We start from the raw sequence: 12,066 nt of genomic DNA, 5'->3' as shown, positions 1-12,066 counted from the left end.
TAGCGGTTGTGAAAACAGAAAGACAAATATATTAATTTGTTTGGAAAATGAATTAGAAAGCTGGCTGGTATGATTAAATGCAGTATACAACTGTGTCTTCTCTTTTAACTGCAGGAGGCATGGTTTAGAAGAAATTTATATTACACTTGGATGGCTTTTGATATTGTCAAATAAACAAATGGTATTGTTTTGCATTTGTAGGAAGATGAAAAATTTCTGACAGACTTGTTTGCACAACTAACAGATGAAGCCACAGATGAGGAGAAAAGACAGGAATTGGTAAGAAATCCCTAAAATGTACATGAAACAGACAGCTGCTGCAAAGTGTTAAACCCACCTGTTTTGTTGAATTACTGACTAGTGTGGTGCTGTTGTGTTTCAGGTAAATTTTCTGAAAGAGTTTTGTGCATTCTCTCAAACACTGCAACCTCAAAACAGAGATGCATTTTTCAAAACCTTATCAAATATGGGCATACTGCCGGCACTAGAAGTCATACTGGTAAGTCAGCTCAGTTTTCTTTGTGGTAACAACTTCTTCTATCTCCAGAGTTGTTGTTTTTTAAATAAGTATGACAAATTCCAGTCATGTGGTTTTCTGAAGCATTTGCTTCATTTATCTTGTCTCAGCTTGAGACACAGCACCCTGTAATTATTATTTAAAACTTTTAAACCAGTTACAATATGACATTGGTAAGTGCCCTAAGCATTCTTATATTTTTGTATTTTTTTTCCATTCACATTCTCATCTTCATGTGCTCCTTGGTGTATAAGTGAGAAAGAAAGTAGGGAAGTAGACCAAAGAACAACGAAACTGTAAAATGTATTGACCCAGTAGCTATCAAATATACAAGAAAAAGATTAGAGTCGATTCAGATTTAGCATACAGTTTTAATAATAGTTAGGTATGACTTCTTGTGAATAACAAGTAAAAGCTATATGGTTTCTGATTTTCATTCTTTTGAAACCTTTATTTTAAGGAAAAAATGATTATATCTGATCTTCCAGGGTATGGATGATGCACAAGTACGAAGTGCAGCCACAGATATATTCTCATATTTAGTTGAATACAACCCATCCATGGTACGAGAGTTTGTCATGCAGGAAGCTCAGCAGAATGATGATGTAAGTAGAGGGTCGCCGTAAATGCGTGCTTCTGTTTTTTATTGAGGTTTACATTTCCTGGAGATCCTTGGTAACTGGTTAAAACAGAAATGTTTCGGGACATTTTTGTACAGAGGTTTGTTTATGTTTCCTGGAGATCCTTGGTGACTGATTAATACAAAATGCTAGTGTACAGCTAGTAGCAAGAAGGATAGTTCAAAGTGGTTTTCAGTGGAGAAGAATGTTACTCTGCCTTTCCACAGAGGAGATTGTGAACGTTTTTTTTAAATCCACCAAAAGCGTAGCAGAGGCAGCCTGCTACTCATGCTGTTCCCTCTGTACTGGAAGAGAAAAAATGGAGTAGCTGGGACCTTAACTGCTGAAGTGCAGCCAAGATGCCAGAAATATGGGTGTTGGTTTCAGCCACTTGTGTTGGATGATTGTCCTCTCTTGTGAGGGACAGCAGAGACTGAACAACTTCAGCGTAGAGTTTGATAAATATAAATGTTGTTTTCTGTTCTTACATGTTGTTCTGGTTTTTTGCGAGTACGCAAAGGGATTATTTTGAGGTGAAAATTATTTCATCAAGTTTCATAGCACAGCAAAATTTAGAGTTGTACGTTTATGGGAATGGAACACTAGTATGTATTAAGATTTAAACTTGTGAACTCTGAAAACACTTCCAAACATCAGTTGAATTTTCAGACTGTTGATTCTCTTTCCTACTTTGTTATTTCTGGAGCTTCCCTTCAGAGTGAATTCTAAAGATTCTTAACTTCAGAATAATTTTTAGTTGCTTTGAAAGATTCTTTATGCTTGCCTTCTTGCTATGGAGCAACCACCCAAAATGTGTCACTGGAATGCAGAGTTAACTTATTTCTCCTAGGGTTTTTCTTTTTGGTGGGGAGAAGCATTAGAACTGGTTTTTAGATTTGTTTTTGTTTCTTTCTTTTTCTTGTTAGGATATACTACTCATTAACCTCATAATAGAACACATGATTTGTGACACAGATCCAGAACTTGGAGGGGCAGTGCTACTAATGGGTTTGCTTCGTACCTTAGTTGATCCAGAAAATATGCTTGCCACTGCCAATGTAAGTAAATACCTTCAAATAAAATTGCAGTTGGATGCTGACGGTATGTTACATATGTAATTTTTTATTGTATTTTATTTTAATCCTGTAGAAAACAGAAAAGACAGAGTTCTTGGGTTTCTTCTACAAGCACTGTATGCATGTTCTGACAGCCCCCTTGTTGGCCAATACCACAGAGGACAAGCCTAGCAAAGGTAATGTTGCCCTGGATGTTGGGTACATCAAGGGCTGATGAATTTAGACAGATGCTTGATGTTTAGAACAGAGTAAATGTCAAAGGATATATTTTGTCCTATAAGAGTACCTGAGACAATGATATATCATTTGAAGTATAATATTTGCACATTAACTATTTGTAAGTATAAAATTCAGCAAAGAATCCTCTTTAATAAGTGAACTGCACTTGCTTAAACTTCAGCAAAATATTTAAACATTTGTATTATTTTGAGTGACTCGTGAGACTGTTCTGTGACATAGACTTGAAAAGGTGTCAGTGTTTTTTTGAAATCAGAGATTACCAGAGAGGGTCCAAAAGTGCTGCAGAGAACATTTGTGCCACAATGCTTTGCAGAAAGTAAGGATGTTGGTTCTACATCATAGTAAGACAATCATGAGAGTAATAAAGTGACTGTTCTTGCTGGCTGGTAGCAGCAGTAATATTTTTTTAATATTAAAGCACATCCAAAATGAATGTGAAAGGATGTACTTAAATTAAAAAGACATGTTCTCTGAACTTCTGAATTAACTGTATAAATTTCCAAGGAATTAGTTCAATTGATCTCCTGGATCTTAGCTTGCCTCCAGGTGATTTTGAAGTGAGATTTTTTTACTACTTAAAATGCTGGTGTTCTACAGTGGTCAGTAATCTAGTGATATTCCTAAAAAGTAGTACTGCCTGTTAAAACAATTGAATCTAATGTGTTTAATTTATTGTTTCTGTCTATTTAAAAAGAGAATGTGAGTGACTTTTTTAATACACTGTTGTGACTGTGTCCTAGAAATGTTAAAAGAGGCTCTTTTTCTTCCTTGCTACTTTTAAGAGAGTTTCCTGCCAGAGCTGTACAAAATATCCAGTCCGTTACAGGCTAGTTCAATTTCTATTTTAAAGGCTAAATACACCTTCCATCATATTCCCTAAGGCATCTGTGGGAAAATATAGGAACTTGTATGTGTTTACCAGACTGTGTTGGATATTTGAAGTAAACTTCTGAAGGTAACATCCTAGTTAATTGGTTTTGTTTTGGTTTTGTTGTAGATGATTTTCAGACAGCCCAACTCTTGGCATTAATACTGGAATTGCTAACTTTTTGCGTAGAACATCATACTTACCACATAAAGAACTACATCATCAACAAAGATATCCTGCGAAGGGTGCTTGTTCTCATGGCCTCAAAGCATGCTTTCTTGGCTTTGTGTAAGTTCAAATACTGAAGAATGAACTAGTATTTTGTGAATGAGACTTGCTGTGAATCTTCATTCTTCTGGAAGAAAGCTTTTCACAGATGAGACAGTTTGTTACTGAACATACAAATTCTGCTGTTTCCTCTGTGTTTCTTACACAGATTTACAGATATCAGAATTAGTAAATAATTTTGCATTTATAGAGGTCTTTCCTAAAAAGCACAATGATTTTATTAAATCTCAATGTAGAGATGATCTGAAATCATTATCAAAATCCAAGTATCCTAAGAGAGCTGATGAGTTTTGATGGATTTTGAGTAGAAGTAAGCAGAGGTACTTAGTTAAAGATACAGTTACATGTCTGCTTTAAACACTATGTTCAGTATTGCTCTTCACATGCTAGTAGATTCCTGACTGTGTTCAGCATAGTAAAAGCAAAGTTGTGTGTAAGAAAGAAATTTCCCAAGATTCATTTATTCAATTGTGCACATAGTTGATGTTAGGTTGTTTTATTTTGTTCTGTTTTGTTTTGAGTAGCATACATTGAGAAGTACCTTTTCAGTGTGTGACAGAATCACCTGAGCCCTTCAAATCAAACTTTGAGGAGTAGCTCCAAATTTTTGATTTGAAGCCTTTCAATAATTTTGTTTCAGCTACATCTGGTTGTTAATCAGAATGCGTACTGCCTTATAGCAGGATGATACTTTTACTTATATTTATGCATGAGTATTCAAGTTCTTGTCCATGCTTTAGGATTTCAGCAGCTTTACAATGAATGTCAATTAAGTCTGTGCTTTATTATTTGTGACAATGCCAATCTTAAAATTAGATAGTTTGTGTCTTAATTGAACAGGACTTACTTAAATGCAATCAAACTTACATCTGAATAATAGCCAGGATAAGCAGATTTCCCACATCTTTTATTTTCACTGAGAAAACATTTTACCTTTACTGTAAGACACTCCAAAAATGAAATCCATACCTCTGTGTTAGTAGTGACATAGTTAAACAGTACTATATCATTTCTTCAGTGAACAGGGGTGGTTTGTCCTGCAGAATCACAGTGGAGGATTTCTTTATGATAAAACAGACAAGAGATGTTCAGCAGTATGGTCAAGACTAAGCAGAGAATATCTGAATGTGTTTCCTGGTCCTCAGAATATAAACAATATTATATTCCTGTTAATATTATAACTTTCCTCTTAATGTTATAACATTCCTGTTATAAATGTTGACATTGCAAATTTCCCTAACTGTTACTAAGTATTTTCTAGATATATATTTTTTTCTTTTAACTGCATTACTGTTTAAAGCATAGCTTTTAATAATAACGTTTCCATCTCAGGTGCCCTTCGTTTCAAGAGAAAAATAATTGGACTAAAGGATGAATTCTACAACCGCTACATAATGAAAAGTTTTTTGTTTGAACCTGTGGTCAAAGCATTTCTGAATAATGGTTCCCGCTACAATTTGATGAACTCTGCCATAATAGAGATGTTTGAGTTCATCAGAGTGGTGAGTGCTGAAGATAATTGCTGGTTGCTTCACCTTCTAGCTCAAGCAGACTTTTTGTTTGTGCCATATATTGTGCTGTCACGCTATGGTGTGATATGCCCACATGACAACTGAATGACAACTAAATGAGCTGTCCTCAGTGTTTTCAGTGTTAACATATTTATTCTTTCTTATGTTCAGATGGTATGATGATGTGAAAATTAAATTTGCTTGATACTCAGTGTATTTACAGAATCATAGAATGGCTGAGGTTGGAAGGGACATTCGTCTAGTTCCAACCTCTGTCATGGGCAGGATTGCCACCCACCAGATCAGGACCCCATCCAACCTGGCCTTAAATGCCTCCAGGAATGGGGCACCCACAGCTTCTCATGGCAGCCTTTGCCAACGCCTCACCACCCTCTTGAGTAAAGAAAGCACAGCGTTCAATTGGAATAGCAAACTAAGTTAGCAGGTTTTTTCTGTAGAGGAGCTGGACTGGTGTGGCCACAAAGGAAAAGCCTGATGCTTGTTTCTCATGAAAAGTATCTTACTTGTTCTCATCGTAAATAAATACACAAATGTTTGTTTTTGCCTAAGTTATTTAACTGCGGAAAGGAACAGTATGAGAGCTAAATATTGTAAGCATGTGTGTTTGTTTGTGTGCTTGTTTTTTGAATTTAGTAATTACAACAGATAATAGTTAATCTATCAGTGTACAGAGCTGGGTTTGGAATCATTTTCAATGGAGTTGTAGTACTGTTCATGTATTTTGAAGCACATACTCTTAGAAGATTACTTCTCTTCCACCTAACTGTATCTTTGAATCTCTAAATTATTAACCATATCTATAGTGTAGTTTTCGCATAAGGTCATTTTTGCACAAGATATTAATTATGTTTTCTACTGGATATTTAAAAAATAATATCTCCATTGCTTTTTATATTACATTAAGAAATAAATTCACTTGAAGCAAAATAAGTCACTTTATCTTTATTCCATTCTATAGGAAGATATAAAATCTTTAACGGCACACGTGATTGAAAATTATTGGAAAGCGCTGGAAGATGTAGATTATGTGCAGACATTCAAAGGACTGAAACTACGATTTGAGCAGCAAAGGGAAAGACAAGATAATCCAAAACTTGATAGGTAACGGGCTCTAAATTATTTTACTATAAATTCTGCTTTGGGAATAATGATGGATTTTTCTGTGATAGCAGAAAGAGTAAATAATTTCAACTTGATTGTATCTCGTCTGTCGTTGAATTTAATTGATCAGTAGAGTGATTTCCAGACGTATTGCTTCAAACTCTTGATGAATTTTAAGGTAACATATTTGCTGAAGAAAGTCACATTCCCTCCCTTTTCTTCCTGGAAAGAAATAATGCTTTTCATCCATTTCAGCTTCAATAAATACATATTTATAACATAGCAAGGCTCAGCTTTTATCGTATTCCTACTTCTTATATGTGGCTTTGCAAGCCTCGCCACAGTGCATGTCCTAAATGAAATAAACAGAAGTGAAAATGCAAATCAGTAAGGAGGCCAAAATTGACATTAATGTGTGCCACAGAAGTATTTGGAAAACTGCCACTTAAGTAACAGTTTTCCAGTAGGAGCAAAATTTTAATATAAATGCAGTTTAAAATGCTGTGCATCTTATAAATCCAGTTTATAACATTGGCAAATTACTTTAAAAAATTAGATTTATTTTTTAATAATAGTTTTAGCATCCTGCTGCCTCAAGGGAAAAGGATGTTGGAGCAAAGATAGGCCAACACTTAAGAATAAATAATCAAAAGGAGAGGTAAAAGTAGCATTTTGTATCCAAGGTCCTCAGAAACAGAAAATACTGATAACAAACAAAAATCATGGATGCAGCAGGAAGGGATGACTGTCTTTTTAACATACCTGTTTTTTTAATATATTTGACCTTAAATACTGATGGGTTATATTAAGTACAGTGAGAAAAACGTCTATAGTTTCTAAACTTCTTTTTACAACCTTTTATTTACCACTGCGAATTACTACAACAAATCTGAATGCAACACCTAAGATACACTGATTTGAAATAACATCTAATTGTGCTGTTAGTAAACTACAGAATTTTGTACAGTTAGTCTGAATGTGCTGTTACCAGAGCTGTACTTTATTTAATGCTTCAGAAGAAATGTTTTTAATGTTATTTGCATTGAAAATACAAATGAAGTTGCACATTTGCAAATGATTTGCTGTACTAAACATACTGACTACAGTATTTGCATCCATAAAATGTCCGTGTAAATGTCAACTAGAAGTTTTGTTATTAATTTGAGCTGATGGTTGAATCAATGTTTTTCAAACTTACTGTTCTGCAGCATGCGCTCCATTTTGAGAAACCACAGATACAGGAGGGATGCAAGAACCCTGGAGGATGAGGAGGAAATGTGGTTTAATACTGATGAAGATGATATGGAAGATGGAGAGGCAGTGGTGCCCCCTTCTGACAAAACTAAAAATGATGAAGATATTATGGACCCTATAAGTAAATTCATGGAGAGGAAAAAATGTAAGTGATGAGAAGAATGCCGTAGGCCTAAACAGAAAACGTAATTTGTATTCTGTAGTTGTACTGCAGCTTAGCTTTTTTTTATTGAAGGTCACAGATTTAGAAATTGTGACACTAAGCTGTTGAACAACCACTTCAAAATAAGTTTTACTATCTGTAAAAGCAAAATGATGCAAAAGAGCTTTTATTTCTTAAAGCATCTAAATGATGATCTTGGCTGATAGTCAGGCTTTCCCAAGTTCTATTCAGGTTTGTTATTATTATTTTCCATGTTCCTTGTGATGTCGTTGGTAGAATAAGTAAGTGTTCACTCCTGGCCAGTGACAACAGCAGTTAGATGTAGTATAGTAGTAGGAAGAAAATCTATTCTCACTCTTCTTATCAAGTTGTGCACAAAGCACTTTCCCTCACAGTAAAATGATTTGTCAATAAATGTTTTGTTCAGTAATGTTGCATTGGTTTTTGTTTTCATGTTTTCTCTGCAGTAAAAGAGAGTGAAGAAAAGGAAGTTCTTCTGAAAACCAACCTTTCAGGTCGTCAGAGCCCAAGTTTCAAGCTTTCCTTTTCCAGTGGGACAAAATCTAACCTTACCAGTCAGTCATCTGCAAGTAATCTGCCTGGATCCCCAGGTTCTCCCGGATCTCCAGGATCCCCTGGGTCTCCAGGGTCTGTTTCTAAAAGCACATCTCAGATGGCAGCTATTACAACTAAGGTAATTTTCAACAGAAACAGTCTGACTTCATTGTTGTAGACTTGGAATTTTCTTTAGCAAGCTTCTGAAGTTGGTAGGAATTTTGACAAAATAAGCAGTCATGGACTGTGTGGTTTGTGCATGCTTTTTGTCTAATGTTTAGCATTTTCCAGATTTGGTATATATGAAAAGAAAAAATATAAGCTCTATTTATACCCAAATACTTGTGTAATTTTTCTACTATGCCTCTCATATGGTATAATTCTTTAAGTATGGACTGCAGTCTTTACATATGGAATACATACATACAGAATTAGCTTGAAATTTTCAGTGGTGATGGAACAAAAAATGTTCAGGTTACATTGAATATGCAGTGCACTGAAAAAACATTAATAAATTCAAACATGAATTCCTCTTTTTTTTCAGTCTAACATGTATTGTTTATAAAGGTACTGCATTCACAAACTGGAAACGTTGAAATAAAGTTTTTCAGTAATTATTTGATCCTCTTGTATGTTCAGTGTTATGCTACATGTGATGGTACAAAATGTGTGCAATTTAATAGATGCACAATTTAATGTGTGCATTTTGGTACAGACCAAAGTTGGCTGAAATGTTCAATTTTAAATGCCCATCATCTGTGTAAATAACGTGATCCTTAAGAAAAGAATCAGCAGCTGTCATTACAGTGAAGTTCTTGTTGAGCTTCAGAAAGTGACATATAGTAGTCATAATTTTTGAAGACGGTGGCACTTCTTTGTGGGTCTAGAACTGCTAATCCTGGATTTGTGGTTACTGTGGTACAAGAGAATTTAAATTTAATTACTGAACATTTAAACTAGCTTTTATGAAGACAGGCTGTGCTATAAAAATGTCCCAATTGTAAATTCAAATCGAAGGGTGTTCTGTTTTTATTTCTGAAGTGCTTCCAGATTGCTTGTTGCTGCAGTCAGCTATGCTTGGTGGAAGAAATTTGCACTTTCACAGACTGAGCTGTGGTGTATATTTAGCAAACCAAAGTAAATTTTTGAATTTTCTTTCTGTTATATCTCTATCCAGTGGGATAGTTAAAACCCTATTTTGGATTCATGTGAATAACTTAATTATTTTTCAGATAATATAATCTTCACTCATACTTTTTGTTTGGCTTAATTTTGTCCAAAACATGACGAGTCGGTGTCCTTGCAGCAGTATGTTGTGCAAAAATCATTTTCTAGTAGGAATATTTTCTTAATTAAAGTAGTTGTGTTTGTCTTTCTAGGGAGGCCTCGTTGGGCTTGTAGACTATCCTGATGATGATGAAGAGGATGATGAAGATGAAGATAAGGAGGAAACTTTACCTTTGTCAAAGAAAGCAAAGCTTGAGTCATCATAATGGCAACTGCTGAAGAACGTTACCATTTGGGGGAAGGATATTTTTTCCATTAGAAAACAAACCCACAACAAAGCAGCAGTCTTTTGTGAATTACTGTGTGTAACACAGACCAACCTATACAAATGGATTTCTGCCAATCAAGTGCCAATTGAAAGGAGCAGAAGAAGGGGAAATACTTCGTTTAGGGGAAAGACTTACGCCTTTGAGCTCTCCAGCTTGGACCACGTGTTGCCCTTTTCTCAGGGAAGGAAATGGAAAACAAAAACAAAAAAGCCAACAGGGCAGGAGTTTTGTTAGTGGAACTCTGGATTGGCTGGTCAGTTGCTACAATCAGAATATGCTTTCTTGGACCATACATGAGACTTCTGAAGAAAAGGCGGTTTTTGCCATAATTCTTCGCTAGTTAAGAATGCCAGCAGTTTCTTTGTATAAAAGAGACCTGCCTTTGAAAATCGTACATTCTGAACATTTTAGTCAAGCTACAACAGGTTTTAAAAACCTCTGTGGGGGAGGGCTGAATAGAAAGTTTCCTCTTTTTTTTTTTTTTTTTTTTTAATCTGTTCCCTTTGCCCTTTAAACTGCAGATTTTTTTTTTTTTTTTTTTTTTTTTTTTTTTTTTTTGAGGTGGGGGATTTGTTTGTCCCTTTCTGATTAAAGATTGAGTGGAATTCTAGATGTGGTCACTTTTGTGTCATAATTTTTTTGACCCCCTGAGTGTATGCTTAGTTGTTGAGTATATATTTGGGACCATTAAAATTTTTTGATGTAATATAATCTCACTGTTGTGCTGGTACCTGTTTCACCCTGTGTAATTTTGTTCTGCATCACATATGTTTAGGATTTTATGAAAGGTGGTATAGTTTTTATTGGAAAAAAAAAATCCTTAATCTTATCACAGTGTGCATAAAAGCAATACTATTTTGTGACTAAATATTTTATATTAAATTTTACATCAGCAACTGTCTTGCAAAAAAAAATCAGGGAAAATAGGATGGAGTAAAAAAAATAGAGAACTATAAACATGAAATTAGTATTCCAAAGAGACTTTGAAATTTCTTAACAGTGATGGTAGACTAACTCATCAAAATGGAAAATGGATGATTTAGGAATACCAGTTTAATGACTTATTTGACTTAACAAAAATAAAAAAAAAAAAAGAAGAATTAAAGCTGAAGGAAAATGGCATTAGTGGTTTTTTTTTCTTTTTTTCTAATCTTTTGACTTCCTTTGGAATACCAGTTTAGTGAATCAAAGATGGTTGCAAAATAAATGTTTTACAAGGATACCATCTTTTGAAATTTATTCTAATACTCGATTAAAATATAGCAATTAATCTTTGGATCTAACTCAGTGACTACATTTTTTCCCCTTATTCCAAAATCTAAATTATATTAATTAGTAATTGAAGCTAAGCGTTTGTGCTTATCGTTTTTACAGATGGCTTTGATTGGATGGCAGTGCTTCCATAAATGAGAGCTTATGCAGTTCCCCAGCAAACAAGAGAACCCTTCTTATATATTTTCAAGCATTGATTTACTTCTCAACAATCAAAGCACCAATGTTGCAAAAATCAGGATGTTACAGGCATTAATGTATCAGGTACAAATAGAAGTAAGAGAAACTGAAGTCCAAAGCTGGAGAATAGTTGACAACACTCAAAATCTCAGGTTAGCAATATGTTCTTGTAAATTGAGTGTTGCATGGAAGAGTCTGTGCTAACTACAAATGCCAAACGTTTTCTGCTGAAACTTTATTAATGCATGTTATTAATTTCAGATTTAAATGGAAGTATGCATCAGGGAAAAATAATTAGCCATCTTTTCCTCAGAAAGTTCGTATTAAATCACACCCAAAGGTCAAGTTTTTGCAATGAGTTTGGAATGTGCCAGGGCAGTTCCAGCAAAATAGGTCACTAAAAGACAAGTACAGTCTGCTGCAATATAAGGGTGCCTATGATATCTTAATAACCTGTCTGAAACATCATTTTTGCAACTTTGGTGTCAGAGCAGAAAGGGAAATCTGAAATTTGCAGGTTTTTCTGATTAGTCTGAATTTTACTCCTTCCCAATTTGTTAGACTTCACTTGAGCATTATGCTCCACATTTTTGTCCATATAGTCATCTTCACGTCTCTTCTAGGCCCAGGAAGTCATTCTTATGAGTAGTAGTGATTTTGTTGATTTTTTTTTTTAAAGTTCCTTCAGTTTTTCAGTGCTTCATCTTGTGTTGTATGATGCCACATCTCTTAATATATAAGGCACTTTCATAGTATTTATAGGGATCTTGGATTTTGGACTTCAGTCCCTTCATTTAGTAGAAGTACTGTCGGTAAATTACTGATCATAGTCAAAAGAATAATA

General features: G+C 34.7%; 1 protein-coding gene across 1 annotated transcript in view; it reads left to right on the top strand.

Annotated features, from left to right (window-relative positions):
• The window catches only part of PPP4R3A (protein phosphatase 4 regulatory subunit 3A), a 38,383-nt gene extending 27,491 nt beyond the window's left edge, over positions 1–10,892 (top strand). The window contains exons 5-15 of the mRNA XM_052694029.1: positions 202–279; positions 383–499; positions 1,006–1,122; positions 2,064–2,195; positions 2,287–2,389; positions 3,451–3,609; positions 4,942–5,111; positions 6,100–6,242; positions 7,451–7,641; positions 8,127–8,353; positions 9,594–10,892. Of these exons, the coding sequence (XP_052549989.1) occupies positions 202–279; positions 383–499; positions 1,006–1,122; positions 2,064–2,195; positions 2,287–2,389; positions 3,451–3,609; positions 4,942–5,111; positions 6,100–6,242; positions 7,451–7,641; positions 8,127–8,353; positions 9,594–9,707 (1,551 nt within the window). The 3' untranslated portion in view covers positions 9,708–10,892. The remainder of the gene's footprint in view (positions 1–201; positions 280–382; positions 500–1,005; positions 1,123–2,063; positions 2,196–2,286; positions 2,390–3,450; positions 3,610–4,941; positions 5,112–6,099; positions 6,243–7,450; positions 7,642–8,126; positions 8,354–9,593) is intronic.
• The last annotated feature ends 1,174 nt before the right edge of the window (positions 10,893–12,066 follow it).

Source organism: Tympanuchus pallidicinctus, unplaced genomic scaffold, assembly GCF_026119805.1.
Source record: "Tympanuchus pallidicinctus isolate F22 unplaced genomic scaffold, pur_lepc_1.0 scaffold3, whole genome shotgun sequence".
NCBI lineage: Eukaryota > Metazoa > Chordata > Aves > Galliformes > Phasianidae > Tympanuchus > Tympanuchus pallidicinctus.
Note: the sequence above shows the minus strand (reverse complement) of the source record. Positions and strands in the feature narration are given on the sequence as shown.